The sequence below is a fragment of the Oryctolagus cuniculus genome, chromosome 1 (genome assembly GCF_051225735.1).
Source record: "Oryctolagus cuniculus isolate XC-2025 breed Fujian yellow rabbit chromosome 1, ASM5122573v1, whole genome shotgun sequence".
NCBI classification, from domain to species: domain Eukaryota; kingdom Metazoa; phylum Chordata; class Mammalia; order Lagomorpha; family Leporidae; genus Oryctolagus; species Oryctolagus cuniculus.
Genome location: NC_142867.1, coordinates 111,329,879 through 111,355,446, shown reverse-complemented (window position 1 = coordinate 111,355,446; position 25,568 = coordinate 111,329,879). Strand labels below are relative to the sequence as shown.

General features: G+C 50.0%; 1 protein-coding gene across 4 annotated transcripts; it reads left to right on the top strand.

The window, feature by feature from the left end:
• The first annotated feature begins 10,578 nt into the window (after positions 1-10,578).
• VPS11 (VPS11 core subunit of CORVET and HOPS complexes) lies at positions 10,579-25,060 on the top strand. Of its 4 annotated transcripts, none has more exons than XM_070079425.2 (16): positions 10,579-10,842; positions 12,346-12,490; positions 12,638-12,773; positions 13,063-13,226; positions 14,599-14,846; positions 15,587-15,788; positions 16,173-16,324; positions 19,127-19,313; positions 19,703-19,849; positions 19,955-20,143; positions 20,250-20,411; positions 20,635-20,774; positions 20,859-21,061; positions 21,191-21,362; positions 24,252-24,474; positions 24,607-25,060. In XM_070079425.2, exons 1-16 carry the CDS (start codon positions 10,652-10,654, stop codon positions 24,769-24,771), a joined length of 2,826 nt encoding a protein of 941 aa, XP_069935526.2. In that variant the 5' UTR covers positions 10,579-10,651; the 3' UTR covers positions 24,772-25,060. The 4 variants fall into 4 exon arrangements, with proteins under 4 accessions (XP_069935526.2, XP_089190346.1, XP_089190337.1 ...); XM_089334220.1 differs by having other exon boundaries at positions 10,635-10,915; positions 12,317-12,490; XM_089334211.1 differs by having other exon boundaries at positions 10,635-11,061; positions 12,317-12,490.
• Positions 25,061-25,568: the final 508 nt, after the last annotated feature.

The window sequence follows — 25,568 nt, the reverse complement described above, 5'->3', positions numbered from 1 at the left end:
AGCTACAGTGGTGACGGCACGATAGTTCTGCTCCAGGAGTTTACAGGAGGGCAGGAGGCAGGCTTCTGGGGCACTGGCAGTGTTCTCATTTCCGGTTGCAAGAGGTGGATCGAGTTTATGGAATTTCAGTGGGCTGTAGTATGTAACTTCACTGTACATGTGTTATACCCAAGTAAAAAAATTTAAATTATTTTGTCAGAGAAAAAAATTATTTATGGTAAAGAAACCCCATTTTGCTACAACCCTAGATAGGGGGAGAATCCATTTCCAGCAAGACAAGATGAACTGGGGCTATTGTGGTGGCACAGTGGGTAAAGCTGGCACTTAGGATACTGCCATTCCATATTGGAGTGCCTATTTGAGTCCTGGTTGCTCTGCTTATCATCCAGCTCCCTACTCGTGTGCCTGGGAAAGCACATTAAAAAAAAGCCTGCTTAGTTCTACACACACTTGGAACTGTACTTTTTTTTTTTTTTTTTTTGACAGGCAGAGTGGACAGTGAGAGAGAGAGAGAGAAAGGTCTTCCTTTGCCGTTGGTTCACCCTCCAATGGCTGCTGTGGCTGGCGCACTGTGGCCGGTGCACCGCACTGATTCGAAGCCAGGAGCCAGGTGCTTCCTCCTGGTCTCCCATGGGGTACAGGGCCCAAGCACTTGGGCCATCCTCCACTGTACTCCTGGGCCACAGCAGAGAGCTGGCCTGGAAGAGGGGCAACCAGGACAGAATCCGCAGAATCCGGCGCCCCGACCAAGAGAAACTTTACTTTTTTTTTTTTTTTTTTTTTTTGACAGGCAGAGTGGACAGTGAGAGAGAGAGACAGAGAGAGAAAGGTCTTCCTTTGCCATTGGTTCACCCTCCAATGGCCGCCGCTGCAGCCGGCGCACCGCGCTGATCCGATGGCAGGAGCCAGGATCCAGGTGCTTTTCCTGGTCTCCCATGGGGTGCAGGGCCCAAGCACCTGGGCCATCCTCCACTGCACTCCCTGGCCATAGCAGAGAGCTGGCCTGGAAGAGGGGCAACCGGGACAGAATCCGGCGCCCCAACTGGGACTAGAACCTGGTGTGCCGGCGCCGCAAGGTTGAGGATTAGCCTATTGAGCCACGGCGCCGGCTGAAACTTTACTTAAGATAAGATTTCATGACCATGTTTCACTTAATTTATTGATGAAATAATACCAAACTATACTTTTCCTCTCTAGGATGTTCAGTGACTACATTTATGAGGTTGTAGCACAGGCAAGTGCAATAATTTGTGTACCAAAATTACATTTTTATAAAGATTTATTTATTGGAAAGAGTGACCAAGAGAGAAGGAGCAATACATATATACAGAGATCTCCCATCCGCTGGTTCACTCCCTAAATGGCTGCAACAGCCAAGGCTGGGCTAGGCCAAAGCCAGAAACCAGGAACTCCATCTGGATTTCCCACGTGGGCAGAGGGCCTCAAGTGCTTGAGCCATGATCTGCTGCTTCCCGGGCACATCAGCAAACTGCTGGATTATAAGTGGAGGTGCCAGGACTCCACCTGGCACTCCCATATGGGATGTGGGCCTCTCAAGCAGAGGCCTAACCTGCTATTCTACAATGCCCACCCCTTTTATTTTCACGATCATAAAACTGCAGTAGGCAACTTTACTGATAAATTTTTAAAATGATTTTGTTTATTTGAAAGAGTTACAGAGAGAGGTAGAGAGAGAGAGAGAGAGAGAGACGTCTTCCCTCCACTGGTTCACTCCCCAGATGGTCACAATGGCTGGAGCTGTGCTGATCCAAAGCCAGGAGCCAGGATCTTCCTCCCGGTCTCCCATGTGGGTTCAGGGGCCCAAAGACTTGGGCCATCTTCTACTGCTTTCGCAGGCCATAGCAGAGAGCTGGATTGGAAGAGAAGCAGCTGGGACTCGAACCAGTGCCCATATGGGATGCTGGCACTGCAGGCCAGGGCTTTAACCTGCTGCACCACAGCACCAGCCCCTACTGATAAATCTTTACACAAGTCTATCCTTTAGAACTTACTTAGAATAAATTCCTAGAAATGGAAATGCTGGCTTAAATTCCTGTTTTTAAGCATTTGATAATTATTGCTAAATTATCTTCCAGAAGGGTTTACTGAGTGAATGACAATCCTTGTATCCTTATTATCACTACTATATAAATGCATGCTTAAAGTCTTCGGATTATGAATTTGAATAGGATACATGCGGAGAAGTAGAGACAGTGGATTGGGAACGTTTTTCCTAGTTTGTGTTGAGATGGGGATTGTTGTGTCAAGGAGAGGAGCAAGACTGCAAGGGTTCTTGAATTCTGTGACTTCATGATCACGCAGAACAATCACTTAGACTTATGAACAAGCTGATGGACTTGAGCGTTTCTCTAGAAGGGTAATTACATTGAGTACCCTGGGTACAGGGCTCTGGGGTTTGACAGACCTGGGTTTGCCTGTGAATACCACCACTTCCTATCTGTGTGATTCTCGGAACATTGGTAGCTTTCTTGGGCCTGCGTTTCCTCCTCTTGCTGGTCCACACCCCAGGGCTGGTGTAAAAACGGAAGACATAAAGTCGTCAGCACACATGCATGTTAGCTAACTTCGTATTGCTTTCGGTATTAGCCTAGAAAAACAACACTGAAAAATGAGGGCTATTGTAATGCTAAAAGCTTGATTAAGTGCTTCGGGAAATATGGTTTTCCTTTTGCACATCGGATTTTCATAGTCGGCAGTCAGTCACAGTAAATATAGTTTTGTCAGACTTTGTATTACATCTTTGTCAAACCAGTGTGTAAGAATGATATACTGGGGCTGGCGCTGTGGCACAGCGGTTTAAAGCCCCAGCCTGCAGCGCAGGCATCCCTTATGGGCACTAATTCAAGTTCCAGCTGCTCCACTTTTTGATAGGCAGAGTGGACAGTGTGAGAGAGAGACAGAGAGAAAGGTCTTCCTTTTCTGATGGTTCACCTCCCAGTGGCCCTTCTGGCTGGTGCGCACCGCGCTGATCCGAAGGCAGGAACCAGGTGCCTCTCCTGGTCTCCCATGCGGTTGCAGGGTACAGGGCCCAAAGACCTGGACCATCTTCCATTGCACTCTTGGGCCACAGCAGAAAGCTGGACTGGAAGAGGAGCAACCAGGACAGAATCTGGCGCCCCAACCAGCACTAGAACCTGGTGTGCTGGCGCCGCAGGCGGAGGATTAGCCTATTGAGCTGTGGCACCAGCCCTACTGTTCCACTTTCAATCCAGCTCCCTGCTAATGCACCTGGGAAAGCAGCAGAGGATGGCCTAGGTCTTTGGGCTCCTGCACCTGTGTGGGAGACCTGGAAGAAGCTTCTGGCTCCTGATTGGCTCAGCTCTCGACATTGCAGCCATTTGGGGAGTGAACCAGCAGATGGAAGACCTCTCTGTCTCTACCTCTCTCAAAATAAATAAAATTTTAAAAAATTCATTAAAATATATTACAAAAGAATGACATACTACTATAGTTTTAATGATCTGTGATTAAAATTTACTGTATGGGCCGGCGCCGTGGCTCAATAGGCTAATCCTCCACCTTGCAGCGCTGGCACACCGGGTTCTAGTCCCGGTCGGGGTGCCGGATTCTGTCCCGGTTGCCCCTCTTCCAGGCCAGCTCTCTGCTGTGGCCAGGGAGTGCAGTGGAGGATGGCCCATGTCCTTGGGCCCTGCACCCCATGGGAGACCAGGAGAAGCACCTGGCTCCTGGCTTCAGATCAGCGCGGTGCACTGGCCGCAGCGCGCCAGCCGCAGCGGCCATTGGAGGGTGAACCAACGGCAAAGGAAGATCTTTCTCTCTGTTCTGTCTCTCTCTCTCTCTCTCACTGTCCACTCTGCCTGTCAAAAAAATTTTTTTTACTGTATAGAAGTTCAGTGGTCATATTTTCATTTGATTATTGTTTATAGCCCTTGCCTATATTCCCTCTGAATTAGGTCTTTTTTTAAAGATTTATTTTATTTATTTGAAAGAGAGAGAAGAAGAGGCAGAGAGAGAGAGAGGTCTTCCATCCATTGGTTCACTCCCCAGTTGGCCGCCATGGCTGGAGCTGAGCCCATCCGAAGCCAGGAGTCAGGAGCTTCTTTTGGGTCTCCCCAGCCGAAGCAGGTACCCAAGGACTTGGGCCATCTTCTATTGCTTCCCCAGGTCATAGCAGAGAGCTGGATGGGAAGTGGAGCATCCGGGACTCGAACCGGCACCCATATGAGATGCCAGCACTGCTGGCAGCAGCTTTACCTACTACGCCACAGCACTGGCCCCTGAACTAGGTTTTTTTACTCTTTACCTGTTGAACTCTATTTAGTGTAGCATTAAGCCTTTGTTTATTATGTAAATTTAAAAAAATATTATCTAAAGGGCTGGTGCCGCGGCTCACTAGGCTAATCGATTCTCCGCCTTGTGGCGCTGGCACACCGGGTTCTAGTCCCAGTCGGGGCGCCGGATTCTGTCCCGGTTTCCCCTCTTCCAGGCCAGCTCTCTGCTGTGGCCAGGGAGTGCAGTGGAGGATGGCCCAAGTGCTTGGGCCCTGCATCCCATGGGAGACCAGGATAAGTACCTGGCTTCTGCCATTAGATCAGCGCTGTGCGCCGGCTGCAGTGCGCCGGCCGCAGCACGCCGGCCATGGTGGCCATTGGAGGGTGAACCAACGGCAAAGGAAGACCTTTCTCTCTGTCTCTCTCTCTCACTGTCCACTCTGCCTGTCAAAAAAAAATAATAAAAATAAATAAAAAAGAGTGATCTAAAAAAATCAAAAAAGGAAGGGGAGAAGAAGTATTATTGTATTCTTAGAATTGTTTCCATGAACCACCTTGAATCTGTTCTCTTTGTATTGGTATCACATTAACAAGAGAAATGAGAACTGTGTTGTAGTAGTCATCATGAATTTGCTGTGACCCTGAGAATCTATTAATATTATTAATAAATTCCTTAGGTCAAAATAATAAGACTCAGCCACAAGCTTCTTCCTCCTGTTCCTGGTGCCTGTGGGGCCCTGGGCTCTGTCGAAATACAGGACCTCCATGTTTAAGTTGATCCTCTTGCTCTGAAAGTGGAAACTGGTGCTCACCTTCTTGAAGGTGAAGAGAAAAAAAATAAAATAAAATGAGACTTTTCAGTATTCCTGAAAACTGTTTCTGCACAGAGAGCTAGGCGAGAAAAACAAGTGTGAGAGAAAAGGGAAGGTCTGCATGCGGAAGAAGTGCTCTTGTGTTCCATTCGATCCAAGTGTTCTACACCATGGGCGGCTGTGTGCTGAGGGCGAGAGGCCGGGCATCCCCAGACAGTGCTTGCATTCCTGCTTCTGTGTTGTGATGGTTTTCATTTTAAATGAAAGATTTCACTTTATCTTCGTCTCTTCGGAACACGAGTTCTCAGGATGCAGAACTGGAGGTGAATCTGTACACACAGTGGCCTTCTGTGTTTTGCACCTGCTGATCTTGCTCCCTGTGCTTGTGCTGACAAGTGTGACCCAATGACAAACCCTGGTGTATGTCTGACAAGCATAACCTAGCCTCACGCTCCAGCCAATGACTTGGAGACTGCAGGACCTGAGAACTCTTGTTTGATTTCCAAAGAACTTTGATGTTTTTACCCAGAGTCCCTTTCACCTCCTGGAGTCGGCTTCTCACCAAGGATACTGACACCTGTTCTGCACACAGTTGTCAGGTAGATCCCAGGAAAGGTGCAAGCGCTGTGTTAGTTATGATTGGCACCATGAAGTTCAGGGCTGATTGCTGACGGCCCTTTTTACTCCTGTCGCCTAGTGTGGTGCTTGAGGGCTATGCTTTGTTCTACACTCTGTACATCTACTACAATTCCAGGGGGACAGGAACTTCTCAGTACATGTCTGTCAGAAGGAGGAAAGGAAGGAAGGTTGTAAGTCCCAGGAGGTCCTGTGTTGCTCTCATGGGCCAATCCCTGCCATGGTATCTCTCATTAATAAGCCAATCCAAGGTGTGTAGGTGGAGCAAGATTCAAACACAGAAGACTTGCAGCCCCATCCACTGAACAGCAGGGGGCGCACCCACATTAGCAATAAAGAGCCCAGGTCTCTGCTTTCACCTTCCCCAATGTAAACAATGGACATGTCAGGGGCTGGCACTGTTGCATAGCGGGGACTCCGGTTCCAGTCCCAGCTGCTCTACTTCCGATCCAGCTCTGTTATGGCCTAGGAAAGCAGATGACCCAAGCGCTTGGGCCCCTGCACCCGCGTGGGAGACCTGGAAGAATCTCCTGGCTCCCGGCTTCGGATCAGCCCAACTCCATCCATTGCAGCCATCTGGGGAGTGAACCAGCAGATGGAAGACCTCTCTCTCTCTCTGCCTCTCTGCCTCTCTGTAACTCTGCCTTTCAAATAAATAAATCTTCCTTTAAAAAGAACAATGGACATTTAACAAGTTACAACTCTTACAGCCTGGAAACTCAGGCTTGTAGGACTAAAGAACAAACTATTCTGAAGCTAAAAAAGTTGTGTGTGGAGGGGTGGAAAACTAAACTTCACAAATGTTAGCCACATAGACGCTTCCATATGTCCGTACTATCTCAGATAAAGCTAGGTCACTCCTCTCTCTACCTAGCTCCTCATGGCAAACAAACAGTAAACTCAATTCCCTTTTTTTTTTTTTTTAATGGTGCATAACTTGTCATTCTTGATGCTCTGTTGCCAATACTGAAACCAGTGTCCGGAGGGTGGGCACCAGCGGCATTTGGTGCTGTGATTAAGATGCTGCTTGGGATGCCATATTCCGTGTCAGAGAGCTGGGGTCGGGTCCTGGTTCGGCTCCCGGTTCCAGGATCCTTCTAAAGTGCACCTTGGGAGGCAGCAGCTGATGGCTCCACTGGTTGTGTCCCTGTCACTCACAGGGGCTATTTGGATTGAGTTCCAGATTCCCAGTGTTAGCCCCGCCCAGCCGCTGTTGTTTCCAGCATTTGAGCGGTAAACCAGCTGAAGATCTCTGTGTGCCACTGTCTCCCTGCCTCGCAAGTCAAAAAAACAAAAACCAAAGCAAAACCAAACTGGTCTTCCAGGCTATTACGGGCAAGAGAGCAGAGCTCCATGCCAGAGCTAATTTGTTCATCACCACTGGTTTCCTGAAGTGTGTTGTGGAGATCTGGCTGGACACACCTACTATAGATTGTATAGACCACTATAATACAAACAAGATAGAAAAGCTGCCAAGTTTGTGGTGAGAGGTTGGTTGTTCTGAAATCAAGGCTTATTCTACTCAGTACTTTAACAACTATTAAGAGAAAAGCAATGGAGGGGGGCTTCTGTCTTTTTTTTTTTTTTTTTTTTAAAGATTTATTGGCCGGCGCCGCGGCTCACTAGGCTAATCCTCCACCTTGCGGCGCCGGCACACAGGGTTCTAGTCCCGGTCGGGGCACTGGATTCTGTCCCGGTTGCCCCTCTTCCAGGCCAGCTCTCTGCTGTGGCCAGGGAGTGCAGTGGAGGATGGCCCAAGTACTTGGGCTCTGCACCCCATGGGAGACCAGGATAAGTACCTGGCTCCTGCCATCGGATCAGCATGGTGCGCCAGCCACAGTGTGCCAGCCGCAGCGGCCATTGGAGGGTGAACCAACGGCAAAAGGATGACCTTTCTCTCTGTCTCTCTCTCTCTCACTGTCCACTCTGCCTGTCAAAAAATTAAAAAAAAAAAAAAAAGAAGTCTTTAATCTGCCGGTTCACTCCCCAAGTGGCCCCAACAGCCAGGGCTGGGCCCGTCCAAAGCCAGGAGCTTCCTCTGGGTCTCCCACATGGGTGCAGGGCCCCAAGTATTTGGGCCATCTTCTACTGCTTTCCCACAGCAGAGAGCTGGATTGGAAGAGGAGGAGCTGGGTCTCGAACCAGTGCTCATATGGGCTGCTGGCACCACAGGCAGAGGATTAACCTATTGTGCCACGGCGCCGGCCCAAGAGATTTTTTTAAAAATTTTACTTATTTATTTGAGAGGCAGAGTTACAGAGTGGGAGAGGAAGGTCTTTTATTTATTTATTTATTTTTTGACAGGCAGAGTTAGAGAGAGAGAGACAGAGAGAAAGGTCTTTCTTTGCTGTTGGTTCACCCCCCAAATGGCTGCTACGGCCGGCGTGCCTCGCCGATCTAAAGCCAGGAGCCAGGTGCTTCTTCCTGGTGTCCCATGTGGGTGCAGGGCCCAAGCACTTGGGCCATCCTCCACTGCACTCCCTGGCCACAGCAGAGAGCTGGACTGGAAGAGAAGCAACCGAGACAGAACCGGCGCCCCAACCGAGACTAGAACCCCGAGATGCTGGTGCTGCAGTCGGAGGATTAGCCTATTGAGCCGCGGCGCCGGCCGAGAAAGGTCTTTGATCCACTGGTTCACTTCCCAAATGGCCACAATGGCCAGAGCTGGGCTGACTTGAAGCCAGGAGCCAGGAGCTTCTTTCGGATATCCCATGCAGGTGCCTGGGCCCAAGGATTTGGGGCATCTTCTACTGCTTTCCCAGGCCACAGCAGAGAGCTGGATCGGGAGTAGCAGCCAGGATATGAAGCGGTGCCCATATGGGATGCTAGTGCCACAGGTGGTGGCTTAACCTATTACGTCACAGCCCCGGCCCCAAAGAGGGGCTTCTTAAAAACAGTTTGTAGGGGACAGGCTCATGCCACAGTGGGTTAAGCAGCCTCTGCCTGTGAGACCCACATCCCTTACAGAGTGCTGGCTGGAGTCCGGGGAAGGCAGCAGATTATGCCCCATATGCTTGGATCCCTGCCACCCATGTGGGAGACATGGATGGAGATCCTCGCTCCCGGCTTCAGATGAGCCCAGCCTTGGGCATCTGGGGCGTGAATCAGAGGATGGAAGATCTCTGTCTCTCCCTCTCTCTATTGCTTTGCCTTTTAAATAAATCTTAAAAAAAAAAAAAAAGAACCGTTCATAGACTTCTGTGGAATTTTTTTTTTTTTTGACAGACAGAGTGGACAGTGAGAGAGACACAGAGAGAAAGGTCTTCCTTTTACCGTTGGTTCACCCTCCAATGGCCGCCTCGGCCTGCACGCTGCAGCCGGCGCACCGCGCTGATCCAATGGCAGGAGCCAGGTGCTTCTGGTCTTCCATGGGGTGCAGGGCCCAAGCACTTGGGCCATCCTCCACTGCACTCCCTGGGCCACAGCAGAGAGCTGGCCTGGAAGAGGGGCAACCGGGACAGAATCCGGCGCCCCGACGGGGACTAACTAGAACCTTGTGTGCCGGCGCCGCTAGGCGGAGGATTAGCCTGTTGAGCCGCGGCGCTGGCCTGTGGAATGTGAAATATAGAGGTCAGCATTGTGGTATAATGGGTTAAGCCACTGCCTACAATGCCAGCCTCCCAGAAAGTTACTAGTTCAAGTCCTGGTGTGGGCAGCCACAGGTAGTCACTCCCTTTGTTTACACTTAAACATATGAATGGAGACTTCCTGGCACAGACAATTAGGCTAGGGGAGATTCCGGGAAGAGGCAGGAGGAACCTAAACCTTTCACAAGAGATGATACAAATAATCAGTCACACCTGTAACCTTCATTTATCACCTAAGTGTTTTTATTGTAACCTTAAGAGCCGTTTTGATATGTAAATCTTTTGTGCTCCTCCTTGTAAACAACTGGTCATGTTTAAATACTACTGCATTTATTCAATAAACGAGCCTTGATCAGGACTCGTCTTGGCTCCATTCTTTGCGTCCTTGTCCCCGCATTCCCACTCTCTGTTTCAGGAAGACCCAGTTCATTGTGCCGCAGGCCGGCACATCCTGGCTGCTCCACTTCCAATCGAACTCCCTGCTGATGTGCCCAGGGAAAGCAGCAGAAGATGGGCAGAAACCTTGAGCCCCTGCACGAAACATGGGAGGTCCTGGATGAAGCTCCTGCGTCCTGGGTTCGGCCTGGTCCAGCCCAGTCCATTGTGGCCATTTATGGAGTAAAACCAGTGGATGGAAGATCTCGCACTCCCCCCCTCCCCGTAACTGCCCTTCAAATAAATAAAGTAAATATTTTAAAAAGTGCAAAATATATAACAGTGAGTCTTTAAAACAGACAAAAAAGTTACTCAGCTCCCAGAGCTGTGGCTTCCAGGCTTCTGCTCTTTCCCACTGTGGAAAAGGGCATGGGGTTTTGAGAATTCCAGCCCCATCAGTATTTCCCAACTTCCTTAAGAGCATGTTTTAAGCAGGACACAAAAACGAATAAATGACACTGGTTCACAATCTATGCCTAGGAGCAGACACAAACTTCTAATTTTATTTCTCCTCTCCAACGGCCAAAAAACTAGTTTCATATATATTGCTTCATTTATGAAGTCCCGTGAGGCCTAAACACCATTCTCTTAGGCACAGCGGGTTACAATTCGCGAAGCGCAGGACACCGCTTAGCCTGATCTCTCCGCGCAGGCGCATTTTACATAGGCCAAAACAGATGTTCAAAGGGGCGAAGGGTCCAGCTGTTCGGCATCTTAGCCAGCGCAGTTAGAGTTCTACCCAGAACAAGTGGCTCTTAGGAAATCTGACAGCACACAGGCCCGCCCACTCTCCCAGCCCCGGGAAACTAGGGCTCTTCCACACCTTCTCCAGTGCGCCGGACGCGCGTGCGCCTAGGACCTCTGATCATGTGACCCGCGGGCTCGGCTCACGTGACACAACTCCTGGAGGCGGAGTTCCACGGCCAAGATGGCGGCCTACCTGCAGTGGCGGCGCTTCGTCTTCTTCGACAAGGAACTGGTGAAGGAGCCCGTGGGCAATGATGGGGCAGCTCCCGGGGCCGCGCCTACCGCCGGATCCGCTGCTTCCAAGTTCCTTTGCCTCCCTCCTGGCATCACGGTCTGCGACTCAGGCCGAGGGAGCCTGGTCTTTGGAGATATCCTTCCTCCGGAGCTGTCTCTTTGCTCTCCCGGTCGCTGAAGAGATCCAGCTGGGATGGAACCTGTCAGAGTGGTTCGTGCCCTGGGCCACCTTCCTTTCGATAGGCGCTAGGGTTCTTCTGTGGGCTGAGGGAAGACAGAAGGAAGTCCATTCTCCAATTTGTCGACTGACCAATCCTGGGCGAGTCATGTAACCACTGGCCTTCAGTTTCTTTATCGGTAAAAAGGGCGTCGTGCCAGTTGGCAAGGTTATCTTAAGATCAGTCCAAAAAATGGATGCCGGTTGGCTTTAAAAGATAAATTTGTAAGGTGTCATGGTTTCCCCTGCCCAGTATTGTGGAGGGGAGGTAGATGAGACTAGGAATTTGTGGCTTTGTTCTTCACGTAGTTGCCCTAAACTCTGGGCTTCACCACTCTTTAAGGCAGGATGTTCCGCCAGAAGAAATCCTTGGTAATGTCAAAAATCCTTGATAATGTATGCATGTTAGTTTGCGTTCTGATCCACACATAAATACAGCAGTTCCCCCTTATCCATGGTTTCAGGACCACCAGGGATACCTGGAACCATAGATACTACGAAACTCTATATATTGTTTTTTCCTTGGCAAATGTTTCTAAACTTATAATAGGGTTAAATCGTGCTTAAAGCATTTTAAGTTGAAAATATTTTGTCAAAAATGCATGTAGTACACGCTCCTGCCAAGCAGAGCTTAGTCACGTGGTGCACTGTAGCGTGTCAGCCCTTTGCCCTGTGACCACCTGGCTGCTGAGGAGCGGTGGCTCTCCGTGCTGCCCAGCATCCCAGGGTCGTACCGCACTGCATATCGCTAGCCTGGGAAAGATTTTGATCTTTTCAAATTCAGCATTTGAAGTTGGGTTTCTGGTGAATGCATATTGATTTTGCATCATTGTGAGACTGGAAAATTGTGAGCTGAACCATCGTAAGTCCAGGACCATCTCTATGTACATATCCTCGATAAAATTTAATTTGTAAGTTAATCATGGTAAGGGATTAACAATAAAATAAAGCTATTATAAAAATATGCCATACTAAAAGTTAAGTAAATGTGGTTCCTCTTTCAAAATATCTTACTTCCTCTTTATGCTGTAATAGTAATACAGTTTTTAAAAAAATTTATTTTATTTATTTGAAAGGCAGAGAGACAGAGAAAGAGGTCTTTTGTCCACTGGCCACAAGGGCCAGGTCTGGGCTAGGCTGAACCGGGAGCCCAGAACTCTGTAGGAGTCTCCCACGTGGGTGCAGGGACCCAAGCACTTGAGCCATGATCTGCTGCTTCCCAGGCGCATTAGCAGGAAGCCAGGATGCTGGCTTTGCAAGTGGTGGCTTGACCAGCGAGGCCGCAATGCCAGCCCCAGTGTAGTAGTAGCGTTTTCAGACTGTGGTTGACTGGGTAATTGAAGCCATGGAAAGTGAACCCATAGCTCAGGGGAACTATCGTATCTCTTCTTGGAGAGGAAGCACCTTGACTGCCCTGCACATATGGAAGGCCAGATCTGGTTCTTGCCACGCTCCCTCCAGCTTACAGGCTTCCAGGCCTACAAACTGCGGGTGACTCACCTGTACCAGCTGAAGCAGCACAACATCCTGGCGTCTGTTGGTGAGGATGAAGAGGGCATCAACCCTCTGGTGAGTCCCGGAAAGGAAGAAGGGAGATCCGGGATCTTGCGAATGTTTTCTGTCTTCTGGTGTTTTTTTTTTTTTTTTCCTTTTGTTTTGCTTTTTTGTTTTTGCTGGAGGGTGAATAGCATTCACACTTCAGAGGTTTGTCCACAGGTAAAGATCTGGAACCTGGAGAAAAGAGATGGTGGCAACCCACTCTGTACTCGAATCTTTCCCGCCATCCCAGGAACAGAGCCAACTGTTGTGTCTTGTTTGACGGTCCATGAAAATCTCAACTTTATGGCCATCGGTAAGCAGAAAGAAAGCAGAAGTAACACTTCAGATGCTTTGTAGACGTTCTTCAGAGTTGCTTCTGCGGCTCCTCTTCATTTGTTTTCATGAGATCACTTTGTTCTGCACTGAGGCCTTGAGATAGTGAAGTTTGGAATGAGAAAGCATGTCAGTTTGTTCTTTAATAATGAGCCAGGGAGTTCCAGTGTTCAGGTAAGCCGTTAGAGAGTCTGGGTGTAAGGTGAGCTTGGCGTTCCTAATTGGTCTCTCTTCCCTTCATTGAAGTCCTGCTCCTTGCTCTCCTGCAGGTTTCACTGATGGCAGTGTGACATTGAACAAGGGAGACATCACCCGGGACCGGCATAGCAAGACCCAGATCTTGCACAAGGGCAACTATCCCGTTACTGGACTGGCCTTTCGCCAAGCAGGAAAGACCACCCACTTGTTTGTGGTGACGACAGAGAATGTCCAGGTATGACAGAGGCCACCAGTCTGAGCGGCAGCCAGTAAGACTTTTCTGTTGCTCAGGGGGCTAGGATAAGGGACTAATGGGAGAGGTGGCATGCTTAGAACTTTCGTCAGATAGCCCTAACTCATTGCCCCGCTTAGTATTTCATTTTTTTACATCGGAGAGTGGGAAGCATAAGAAAAGAACACGGGGCTTGTAATGAAAAGGCCGTGATGTTTTCCCCTTTAGCTATGTGATATTGGACAAGTTGCTTTGCCTCTTTGGTTCCTGGTGCCCCTAAAAAGCCTGTTTTTTCTTTTCGTCTATGTGAAAGGCAGAGTGACAGAGAAAGGGAGATCTCCCATCTGCTGGTACTCTTCCCAAATGCGCACTACAGCCAGCACTGCACCAGACTTAAGCTAGGAACTGGGACTTGTGTCCATTCTCCCATATGGGTGGCAGGAGCCCAAACACGAACTATTATCTACCACCTCCCAAATGCATTAGCAAGAAGCTGGATTGAAGTGGAGTAGCTGGACTCAAACCATCACTTCATTAGGGGATGCAGGTGTCCCCAGAAACAGCTTAATGTGCTGTGCTGCATGTTCACCCCATTCTCTTTTATTTATTTATTTATTTATTTATTTTTTTTTTTCATTTTACTTGAAAAGCAGAGGGGCCAGCGCCATGGCACAGCCGGTAAAGCTGCCGCCTGTGCTGCTGGCGTCCATTATGGGCACTGGTTTGAGTCCCAGCTGCTCTGCTTCCAATCCATCTCCCTGCCAATGGCCTGGGAAAGCAGTGGAGGATGGCCCAAGTGCTTGGGCCCCTGCACTCATGTGAGAGACCCGGAAGAGCCTCCTGGCTCCTGTCTTCGGCCTGGCCCAACCCTGGCTGTTGTCACCATTTTGGGAGTGAACCAGCAGATGGAGGATCTCACTTGCTCTCTGTCTCTGTAACTCTGCCTTTCAAATACATAAATAAATCTTAAAAAATTTATTAAAAGAAAATCAGAGAGCTCCCATATGCCAGTTCAGTTCCCAAATACCTGCAACAGCCAGAGCTGGGGTAGGCCAAAGCCAGGAGCCCAGAACTCAGTGCAGGTTGCCCACGTGGGTGGCAGGAGCCCAAGTACTTGAACAGTCACCTGCTGACACCTGGGTGCACATTAGCAGGAAGCTCAGACTTGAACCCAGGTGCTTTGACAAGGGATGCTGGCATCTCAGGCACTGACTCCATTGCTGCTCCCAACGCCAGTCTATAACCGTATCTTTTCTAATTCTGTTTTTTCCTTGAGCATTTTGAAGTGCCATCTTACAGAGATGGGAGTACTTTATATGGAGGCTTCAGTGCTACCCCTCAAAGGGAGCCTTGAACTGCTTGTTTTCTTCCACAGTCCTATATAGTGTCCGGGAAGGACTACCCCCGTGTGGAGTTGGACACCCACGGCTGTGGCCTGCGCTGCTCAGCCCTGAGCGACCCTTCTCAGGACCTGCAGTTCATTGTGGCCGGAGACGACTGCGTCTACTTGTACCAGCCTGATGAACGTGGGCCCTGCTTCGCCTTTGAGGGCCATAAGCTCATCGCCCACTGGTTTCGAGGCTACCTCGTCATCGTCTCTCGTGATCGGAAGGTTTCCCCCAAGTAAGGACCCAGGGAGAAGGGAAGGGAAAGAGAGAGACTTGGACTTGTTGTCCCCAAATTATCCAGATTTTAAAATCCTAATGGCTGGATCTTGCCAGTCTCCTACTTCGGTTTCACGTAGATTGCACTGCACCTAGACTTCCTCTTTGCTGAAGAATGTGTGGTTTTGCTGCAGATAAGGGATGCTCCCATCTCAAGCACTGACTCCATTGCTGCTTCATTTGCTGAGTGGCCCTGGTATCCTAGAGTGTTCCAGGAAATTTGGAATTTATATTGATTTTTTTTTTTACTCTTTAGCCAAATTGGACAGAGGAACAAGGGATTGAGGTAGCGGAGAAATTTGAAAGTAGTGAGAGTGCAAAGCACAGTTGTGTTTTTCCAGAGCCCTGTAAAAGGGGGAGGTAGGGACTCTTGCATGGTGGCAGTGCTCCCTAGTTGAAGTTGGTTTGTTTTCGTACGGCACCAAACACAGCAGGCGTCAGGTGATCACTTGTGAGATGGGTGGATATCTGTCTGCTGTTGGGATTCATGGTAGGGTCCCAGAGATAAGATCAGGCCCGTGTGCTTTCTTTCTGCACCTGCCAGCACAATGCTGGGTGTTACAGGGTGAGCTGCCAGTGCAGCCAAAGTGGTGATTTGTTCTGAGAGGAATGCGCAGCACCACACTTGTCCCAGGAAAGAACTGAAGGGGAGTGGAGATGGGGGATCCACATGTCTGATGCTGTCTCTTTCCTATGCAGGTCAGAGTTTACCAGCCAGGACTCGCAGAGCTCCGATAAGCAGATTCTCAACATCTATGACCTGTGCAACAAGTTCATAGCCTATAGCGCTGTCTTTGAGGATGTAGTGGATGTGCTTGCTGAATGGGGCTCCCTGTACGTGCTGACGAGGGATGGGCGGGTCCACGCACTGCAGGAGAAGGACACACAGACCAAACTGGAGGCAAGGCCACCAGGTTCCCAGAGCTAGCACAGGCTCAGAAGCAGCTGCGGGAGTAGGCTCCCTAGTCACTTTGCCCAGGGTTTCCCTTCCCTTGGGGTCACTGTCTGACTCAGTGTCCTTAGCTAAGGTAGAATCACAAGATAAATGGCCTGGGATGAGGCTTTAAGGGCCATAAGTGCCCGGAGCCTGAGCCCACTCTCAGGGTCCACTTGGTTGGCAAAGACCAACCAAGGTGAGGTGGGTCTGTGGGAGGTCTCACTGTGCTGAGGCTCTGGGAAGGTTGCAGCTGCAGGACTGTCTGGCTTGTGTGTTGCAGGTGCATGTTGGGAATGGGGTCTTTTCAGGACTGCTGCTCCCAGTTTTCTAACGTCTCTCCTCTTCTAGATGCTGTTCAAGAAGAACCTATTTGAGATGGCAATTAACCTGGCCAAGAGCCAGCATCTGGACAGTGACGGGCTGGCCCAGATCTTCATGCAGTATGGAGACCATCTCTACAGCAAGGGCAACCATGACGGCGCTGTCCAGCAGTACATCCGGTCAGTCTGGAGGCACTGGGGATGTAGCTCTGAACAGCAGGCAGCCAGATGGCTGAGACCTGTGTGGGGGAAGGGCTGGAACTCCATCCTGAACGGCTCATATTTGCCATGGAAACTGCACCATCTCACAGGGGAGGATGAGGTACCCTATTGGAAAGGCAGTGTTTAGGGTTAAATCCAATCAGTATACAATTGAACTGATGATGACCTCCTATTTTAAACTTAAGCCTAGCCTTTTTAAAGATTCATATTTCTTGGTTCTTTAAAGGAAAAAGAGAGTTTATCTCTTGTTTCCTTTTTTTTCTAAAGATTTATTTTATTTACTTAAGAGGCAGAGTTACAGAGAGGCAAAGACAGAGAGAGGTCTTCCATCCGCTGGTTCACTCCCCAGTTGGCCGCAACAGCCAGAGGTACGCTGATCTGAAGCCAGGAGCTTCTTCCTGGTCTCCCATGTGGGTACAGGGGCCCCAGGACTTGGGCCATCTACTGCTTTTCCAGGCCACAGCAGAGAGCTGGATTGGAAGTGGAGCAGCTGGGACTTGAACCAGCACCCATATGGGATGCTGGCATCACAGGCAGAGGCTTTACCCTCTATGCCACAGTGCTGGCCCCATATCTCTTGTTTCTATACTGTTTTAGAAATCTGGCCAGCTTTTTTCTTTTTTCTTATTTTCAACCAAGTTTAAGAACCAATTTCATTCTAGTTAGGATGACTACTTCCCAGACAGATCAGAGACTGTTGTTTGGTGTGGTGGTTAAGACACCGCCCGGGACACTCAAATCCCATTATATTGGTGTTCACGGGTTCAAGTCCTGTCTACTCTCCTGATTCCAGCTTCCTACTAACACACACCCTGGGGGGCAGAGGTGATGGCTCAATAACTGGATCCCTGCCACCCATGTGAAAGACCTAGATTGATTTCTTGGCTCCTGGCTTTGGCCAGGCCATTCCCAGCTGTTACAGGGGAGTGAACAGGTGGATAGAGCTTGCTCTGTCTCTACTTCTCAAATAAATAAAATAAATAAGTTTTTTTTTTTTTTTTTTTTTTTAAAGAAAAGATGCCTGCAGGTGAGGATGTGGAGAAAGGGCAATTCTCATACCCTGTGGTTACAAGGTAAATTGTACAGAAGTTCAGGAAAACAATACAGAGGTTTCTCAAAAAATTAAAAATAGAGGCTGGAGGGGTGGGCAGTAACTTAAGCCACTTTGACACCAGCATCTCACATGAGTCCTGGTTCGAGTCCCAGTTGTTGCATGTATGATCCAGCTCCCTGCTAATACACCTGGGAAGGAAGTGGAAGATGGCCCGAGTGCTTGGTCCCTGCAAGCACTCTGGGAGACCCAGATAGAGTTCCAGGCCGCTGAGTCCAGCCTGGCCTAGCCCTGGCTGTTGCAGCCATTTGGAAAGTGAACCAGTAGATATCTTTTTTCTGTCTCTCATATTCTTTCTGTGTGTCTCTGTCTCTCTTCCTTTCTGTAACTCTGCCTTTCAAATTAAATACGTAAATCTTTAAAAAAAAAAACAGCCCTGGCTGTTGCAGCCATTTGGAAAGTGAACCAGTAGATATCTTTTTTCTGTCTCTCATATTCTTTCTGTGTGTCTCTGTCTCTCTTCCTTTCTGTAACTCTGCCTTTCAAATTAAATACGTAAATCTTTAAAAAAAAAATAAAATTACTATGTGATCCAGTAGTCCCACTGCTGGGTATGTACTCAAGGGAAATGAAATCAGTCTGTCGAAAAGACATGTGTCCTCCCACATACAGTGTTACAGCACCTTATGTGATAGCCAACGTATAGGATCCGCTGAGGTGTCCAGCTGATGAGTGGGTAAAGAAAATGTGGCACATAGACACAGTGGAATTCTGTTCAGCCATTAAAAAAGATGAAGTCCTGTCATTTGTGACATGGGTAGAACTAGCGGTCATCATGTTCAGTGAAAAAAGTCGGGCACAGAAAGACAAGTGCAGCTGGTCGAGTGGTGGTCCCCGGAGGCTGGGGAGAGGGGTGGGAAAGGTTGGGCGATCGGAGTTAAGTCACAGAGAAAACTCTCATATCTGTTACACAGTAGGGTGACTGTAGGGACTGATAATGGATCATGTATTTCAGAACTACAAGAGGAGATACTGAATGTTTTCATCATGAGAAAGTGATGTGTTTGAGGAGATAAATGTCTTTACCTAGATTTGGAATTACATGATGTACACATGTGTTGAAACTTCACATGGCACCCCATAAATATGTACCCTTTTCCCCCCTAAAGATTTATTTATTTATTTATTTGAAAAAGTGGCAGAAGTAGTGCTTCCATCTGCTGGTTCACTCCTGAAATGACCACAACAGCCAGGTCTGGGCCAGGCCGCAGCCAGGAAACTGGAACTTCTTGCTGTTCTCCCACATGGGTAGCAGGGGCCCAAGTATTTGGGCCATCATCTGGGCCTTCCCAGGCACATTAGCAGGAGGCTAGATTGGAAACAGAGAAGCCAGAACACGAGCCAGCACTCTGGAACTGGGATTGGCATGCTGGTGTCCTAAGCAGGGGCCTGACCCACTGCACCACAACGCTGGCCCCTATTGCAGTTTTTACTTGTCAGTTGAGGAAAAAAAAATAAGTGATCCAGGACCTTGGTGCGCACTGCAGCTCACAGTCTAGCAGACTGGTATTACCTGGAACTGTCAGAAATGCAGAATCTGGGGCCTCCCAGGCCTACTGAAGCAGCTTGCATTGTGACATGCTCTACGGTGATTCTCATGCACGCAAGTTTGAGAAGTGCCCTGATGCAGATGATGTTTGTGTCTCTAGAACCATTGGGAAGTTGGAGCCATCCTACGTGATCCGCAAGTTTCTGGATGCACAGCGCATCCACAACCTGACCGCCTACCTGCAGACCCTGCACCGACAGTCTCTGGCCAATGCCGACCATACCACCCTGCTCCTCAACTGCTATACCAAGCTCAAGGACAGCTCAAAGCTGGAGGAGTTCATCAAGGTGCAGGGCGGTGTTGGGAGAGGATTCCAGGGGGTCCCCGTTGTGCACTGGGGCTTCCCCTTCTGTAGCCGGGCATGAGAATGCAAAGGCTGACCTTAATCTGGAGACCGGCACCCTCTGTAAATGGGGAGCACAGTAGCTGTCCTGCTGTTTTTCTCCCATCTCCCCTCCTTGTTTTTATGGTACCAGAACTCTTCATGTATCAGGCCAGAGAAGTGACGTTGAAGAAGCTGTGTCCCCAGGAAGGCCTGAGAGGCAGGCTGTCCTCGTGTTCCCCAAGCCTGGGCTTTAGTACCCCTTAGGAATCTGTCTTAACACCGGCTGCTTGTTTCCTTTCCCTTCTCCAGCCACCTCTGTGCGAATGACTCTGTCTGGTGTCTCCCTGGCAGACAAAGAGCGAGAGTGAAGTCCACTTTGACGTGGAGACAGCCATCAAGGTCCTCCGGCAGGCTGGCTACTACTCCCACGCCCTCTACCTGGCCGAGAACCATGCGCATCACGAGTGGTACTTGAAGATCCAGCTCGAGGACATTAAGGTGGGTGAGATCCTGACTCGCTCAGAGCCCTGTTCATCTTGAGGACGCAGCAGGAGGCTGCGTGAGTCAGGAGCAGGTGCTAGCCAGCCTCTCACCACCCCGCAGAATTACCAGGAAGCTCTTCAGTACATCGGCAAGCTGCCTTTCGAGCAGGCCGAAAGCAACATGAAGCGCTATGGGAAGACCCTCATGCACCACATCCCAGAGCAGACGACCCAGTTGCTGAAGGGACTCTGCACTGACTACCGGCCCAGCACAGAAGGCCGAGGCGACAGGGAGGCTCCAGGCTGCAGGGTGAGGCCTTTGGTAGAGCAGCTGTGGACAGCCAGGATCACTGTAGGGGCCTCCTGGGAACCGAGCCCACTCACCCTGCCTCCCCTCTCCTCCCTTGGTGTCCTAGGCCAACTCGGAAGAGTTCATCCCCATCTTTGCCAACAACCCGCGAGAGCTGAAAGCCTTCTTGGAGCACATGAGCGAGGTGCAGCCAGACTCCCCCCAGGGCGTCTACGACACGCTCCTCGAGCTGCGCTTGCAGAACTGGGCCCATGAGAAGGAGCCCCAGGTGAGCCCCGGCCAGACGCTCGGGTGTGCTGGAGAGCAGACTCAATTCTTGGGGGCTGCCTTTTACTACACTCATTCCTGAGACCAGCGGTGACCCCTCATCCACGGGGCTAACTAGGGCAGGGGAAACTGGGCTGAGGGGAAGAACCCGCTGATTAGCCTGCTTCCAAGAGACCCTGTGAGTTTTCTGCATGTCCAGCAGCTCTGCCCTCCTTCCTCCCCAGGTCAAAGAGAAGCTTCACGCAGAGGCCATCTCCCTGCTGAAGAGCGGCCGCTTCTGTGATGTCTTTGACAAGGCCCTGGTCCTGTGCCAGATGCACGACTTCCAGGACGGGGTCCTTTACCTCTATGAGCAGGGCAAGCTGTAAGCATCGGGAACTTCCCGAGAAGGGGAAGGATTCAGGGAGTGTCCCAGGGACACTGAGCTGTGCCCCTTGCCCGGCCCCAGGTTCCAGCAGATAATGCACTACCACATGCAGCATGAGCAGTACCGGCAGGTGATCGCCGTGTGTGAGCGCCATGGCGAGCAGGACCCCTCCCTCTGGGAACAGGCCCTCAGCTACTTTGCCCGCAAGGAGGAGGACTGCAAGGAGTACGTGGCGGCCGTGCTCAAGCACATCGAGACCAGGAACCTCATGCCGCCCCTTCTAGGTACTGGGAGGGTGGGGTCGGGGGTGCTCGGCTGCCAACCACGAAGGGCTCTGTGGCCAGGGCCCTTCCGCTCTGTCCAGAGCTTGCTGCTCAGCTCACCCTATTGTTTCCTTTCGGACCCCCTCTCAGTGGTGCAGACCCTGGCCCACAACTCCACAGCTACTCTGTCTGTCATCCGGGACTACCTGGTCCAAAAACTGCAGAAGCAGAGCCAGCAGATCGCACAGGATGAGCTGCGGGTGCGGAGGTACCGAGAGGAGACCACTCGCATCCGCCAGGAGATCCAGGAACTCAAGGCGAGGTACCTAGCACCTGTATGTGCAGGGGGAGGGGAGGAGTCCAGGCTGTGATCCTGTTCCTCATGGGGTATAGTAAAAACACATCAGAGGCAGGAAGACAGGATTGCATGTGTGTGTTTGTGCATTTTTAGTCTTGAAGAGGTGTTTATTCAAGACGGATTTGTTTGTTTGGAAGGCACAGCATTGGGGCAGTGCTGTGGCGTAGGGGGCTAAGTTTCCGCCTGCTGTGCTGGCATCCCATATGGGTTCCAATTCTTGTCCTGGCTGTTTCTTTTCCAATCCCGCTCCCTGCTAATGGCCTGGGAAAGCAGTAGAAGGTGGTCCAAGTGCTTGGGCCCCCATACTCGTGTGGGAGACCCCGAAGAAGCTCCTGGTTTCAGATCAGCTCAGCTCTGGCTGTTGCGGTCATTTGGGTAGTGAACCAGCGGGTGAAAGGTCATTCTCTTTGTGTTTCCCTCTCTCTGTACCTCAAACGAATAAATAAAATCTTAAAAAAAAAAAAAAAAAAAAAAAGAGCATCAGAGAGACAGAGAATGTTGCATCTACTGGTTCACTCCCCAAATGACCACAGTAGGTAGTTCTGTGCCGGGCCAAAGTCAGGAGCCAAGAACTCCATCTGTCTCGCCTGAGTGGCCCAAGGGCTTGGGCCGTCGCTGCCTCCTTCCCCGGCATGTCAGCAGGAAGCTGGATTTGAGCAGAGCAGCCGGAACTCAAATGAGCATTCTCATATGGGACTCTAGTGTGGCAGATGGAGGCGTAATATGCTGTGCCACAGTGCTCCCCTTGAACGTGTGGTTTTTATTTCTTTTAACTTAATATTTAATTTATTTTATTAGATAACATTTTAAATTTATATTGCAGTCAAAGGCTTAATGGTTTTACCAAATAAAGAGTTCAATAAATAAATTGACCATAGTCCAGCAGAAAAATAGGCAGGGGTTATAAACAATAATCGACTTAAAAGATGTTTAACTTCACTCTTAAAGTCAATTTTATTTTACTTATTTTTTTCAGAACTTTTTTTCTTAAAGGTTTATTTGTTTGAAAGGCAGAGTTACAGAGAGGCAGGTCTGTGTGTTCCGTCTGCTGGTTCACTCTTAAACCAAATGGCCACAACAGCCAGAGCTGGGCCGATCCAAAGCCAGGATCCGAGAGCTTCTTCTGGGTCTATCATGTGGGTACAGGGGCCCAAGGACTTGGGCCATATTCTGCTGTTTTCCCAGGCCACAGCAGAGAGCTGGATCAGAAGTGGAGCAGCCGGGACTCAAACTGGCACCCATATGGCATGCTGGCAGAGCCAGTGGCAGCTTTACCCACTATGCCACAGTGCCAACCCCTAAATTTTATTTTGTTTAATTATTTTTTAAAGATTTACTTATTATTTGAAAGAGTTAGAGTCGGGAATTTTCCATCCACTGGTTTACTCATCAGATGGCTGCAATGGCCAGGACTGGGCCAAGCCAAAGCCAGGAGCCAGGAGCTTCATCTGAGTCTACCACATGGGTGCAGGGGGGCCCAGACTCTTGGGCCATCCTACCCCACTTTTCCCGGGCCATTAGCAGGGAGCTGGAATAGATGTGGAGCAGCTTCAACGTGAGCTGGCGCCCATGTGCTATCTGGCCCCATAAAATAAATTTTAAATAGTTACGAAATCATTAAACTATGGTAGTATATCATTCCTATCAATTTGACACAGATTGAAAACAAAATTTGATAAAATATTTGCAACAAAACTAATACAAGCTTTTTAAAAAAATTTTAGCTCCCACATAACAAGGGAGAACATGCAGTATTTGTCTTCTGTGTTGAAGATCTGTTTTAATGGAGGAATTCCAGAATAGCTTATTACACAGATCATTATTTATGGGGCTTTGGGGGATATTATCTTGTAGCAAGTACTTACTTTCTCTCTACTTATTTTCTAGTTGTTCTAAACACACATCTAAGTTGGGATTAGAATCTGTTCTGAGCTTGGCTTTAGAAAATACATGAAGTGGGAGCTGGCGCCGTGGTGCAAGTAGGTTAATCCTCCGCTTGCGGTGCTGGCATCCCATATGGATGCTGGTTCTAGTCCCGGCTGCTCCTCCTCCAATCCAGCTCTCTACTATGGCCTGGGAAAGCAGTAGAAGAAGGCCCAAGTCCTTGGGCCCCTGCACCCACATGGGAGACCTGGAAGAAGCTCTTGGCTCCTGGCTTCGGCTTGGCACAGCTCTGGCTGTTGCGGCCATTTGGGAAGTGAACCAACGGAAGGAAGACCTCTATGTCTCTCCCTCTCACTGTCTATAACTCTACCTCTCAAATAAATAAAATAAATCTTAAAAAAAAAAATACACGAAGCAGATTAGTTACATGTCAAACCCGACTCTTAGTCTTATGTGCGCGTAACCTTGTAAAACGTTTATTAGAGAACAACAATTTATTGATTCCACAAATATTTACTGTGCCTGGATCACGTCCCAGGCCCTGCTTTCATGGCACTCATGTCGAAGAGGGAGACACAGACAGAAAGCCCTGAGGTAGGCCAACTCTTCTAGTGTGTGAGGTGGTGGCAGGTTCTGAGGAGAAAATGGAGGGAGAGTGGGGAAGAAGTGTGTGTGACAGTTTTAGATGAGGTGCCCAGGACAGGCCTCCCCCAAAGGGTCACAGCTGAGTGCAGACCTGGAAGGCAGTTTCCTGGCACTTGAGAAAACTGTCCCCGGAGGTGACTCGGGCTTGCCCAGAGCATGCAGAGGCTCACTCCAGCCCCAGGGCTGCCGTCCTCAGCCGCCTCCCTTGAGGTGAGACGAGCGAGACAGGGACCGCTCCCAGTGTCCTCCAGCCACCCTCTGTCCCCCCGGGCTGTGGCCCTGCCCTCACTCTCGGCCGCTCCTGTCGGTCTCCCTTGCCTGTAGTCCGAAGATTTTCCAGAAGACCAAGTGCAGCATCTGCAACAGTGCCTTGGAGCTGCCCTCGGTGCACTTCCTGTGTGGCCACTCCTTCCACCAGCACTGCTTTGAGAGTTACTCCGAAAGTGATGCCGACTGCCCCACCTGCCTCCCAGAAAACCGGAAGGTCATGGATATGATTCGGGCCCAGGAACAGAAACGAGATCTCCACGATCAGTTCCAGCACCAGGTGGGATGAGTGGGCTAGGTGGGGCAGGGGATCCCCCAGTGTCACAGAGTCCCTGGGGCACTGCGGGGCTTGGCTCCTCTCCTCATTTAAGAAATGTCACTTCTGTTACTGTTCTTCCCTCTTCTCCTGCAGCTCAAGTGCTCCAACGACAGCTTCTCTGTGATTGCCGACTACTTTGGCAGAGGTGTTTTCAATAAACTGACTCTGCTGACCGACCCGCCCACAGCCAGACTGCCCCCCAGCCTGGAGGCGGGGCTGCAGCGGGACCTGCTCATGCACTCCAGGAGGGGCACTTAAGCAGCTCGTGAGAAAGCGGGTGACCGCGGAGGCCCAGCGGACCGACGTGCGACTGAGGCGGCTGCGTGGAAGGCTAGGCAGACGTGCCCACAGCTAAGGAGCCCAGGGGCCTTCTTTTCCTGCCTTGTCCTGCAGGCCCCTCCCGCCTGCTGATGAGCAGTTAGAGCATTCAGGCCCGCGGGGGCGGGCACCTCGGCAACCTCTGCGTGTGGACAATAGCAGCTTTATTCTGCACCCAAGAGCACCAGGCTGTGCTTGGGTCCTTACTATAAATAAACGAATATCATGATTTGGGGGGGTGGAGGATTTTTTCCGGGGACTTCCTGGTGGTTCGTAGCTGTGCCTAATGTACTTCCCTGTGTTCTAGACTCCAGTTCCTTCCTGTGGAGCCCCTGCAGGTCGTGTTGACTTGAGACCTCACTGTGGTGTGCGTGAGGCCTATGGCCTCTGCTTCACTGAGCACTCTGCAAAAGCCTAACGACTGAGCACCCAGAATGCCTCTTGCTCTTTCGTCTCGCTGGTCTCTGCCTCATGTTTGGGTCAGATATTCTGCCTTCAATAGAAGGCAGATTCTGGGGGAAGCCTTGGGCTCAGCCTCCCTTCCTAAGGCGTTCTTGCTGTCTTGCTGGCCTCATGACCTGGTGATGAACAGGAGAAAAGGCCTTCTGTGGAGCCAGCTGAAGCTGATGCTGCTGTGGAATTTGGGTTACACTTCCTGTGAGAGTAGTCTTCCTACAGGGTGTTTATTGACATGGGTGTTTTAAGTTGAAGGCAGCTGTGGTGTTTGTGACACTATA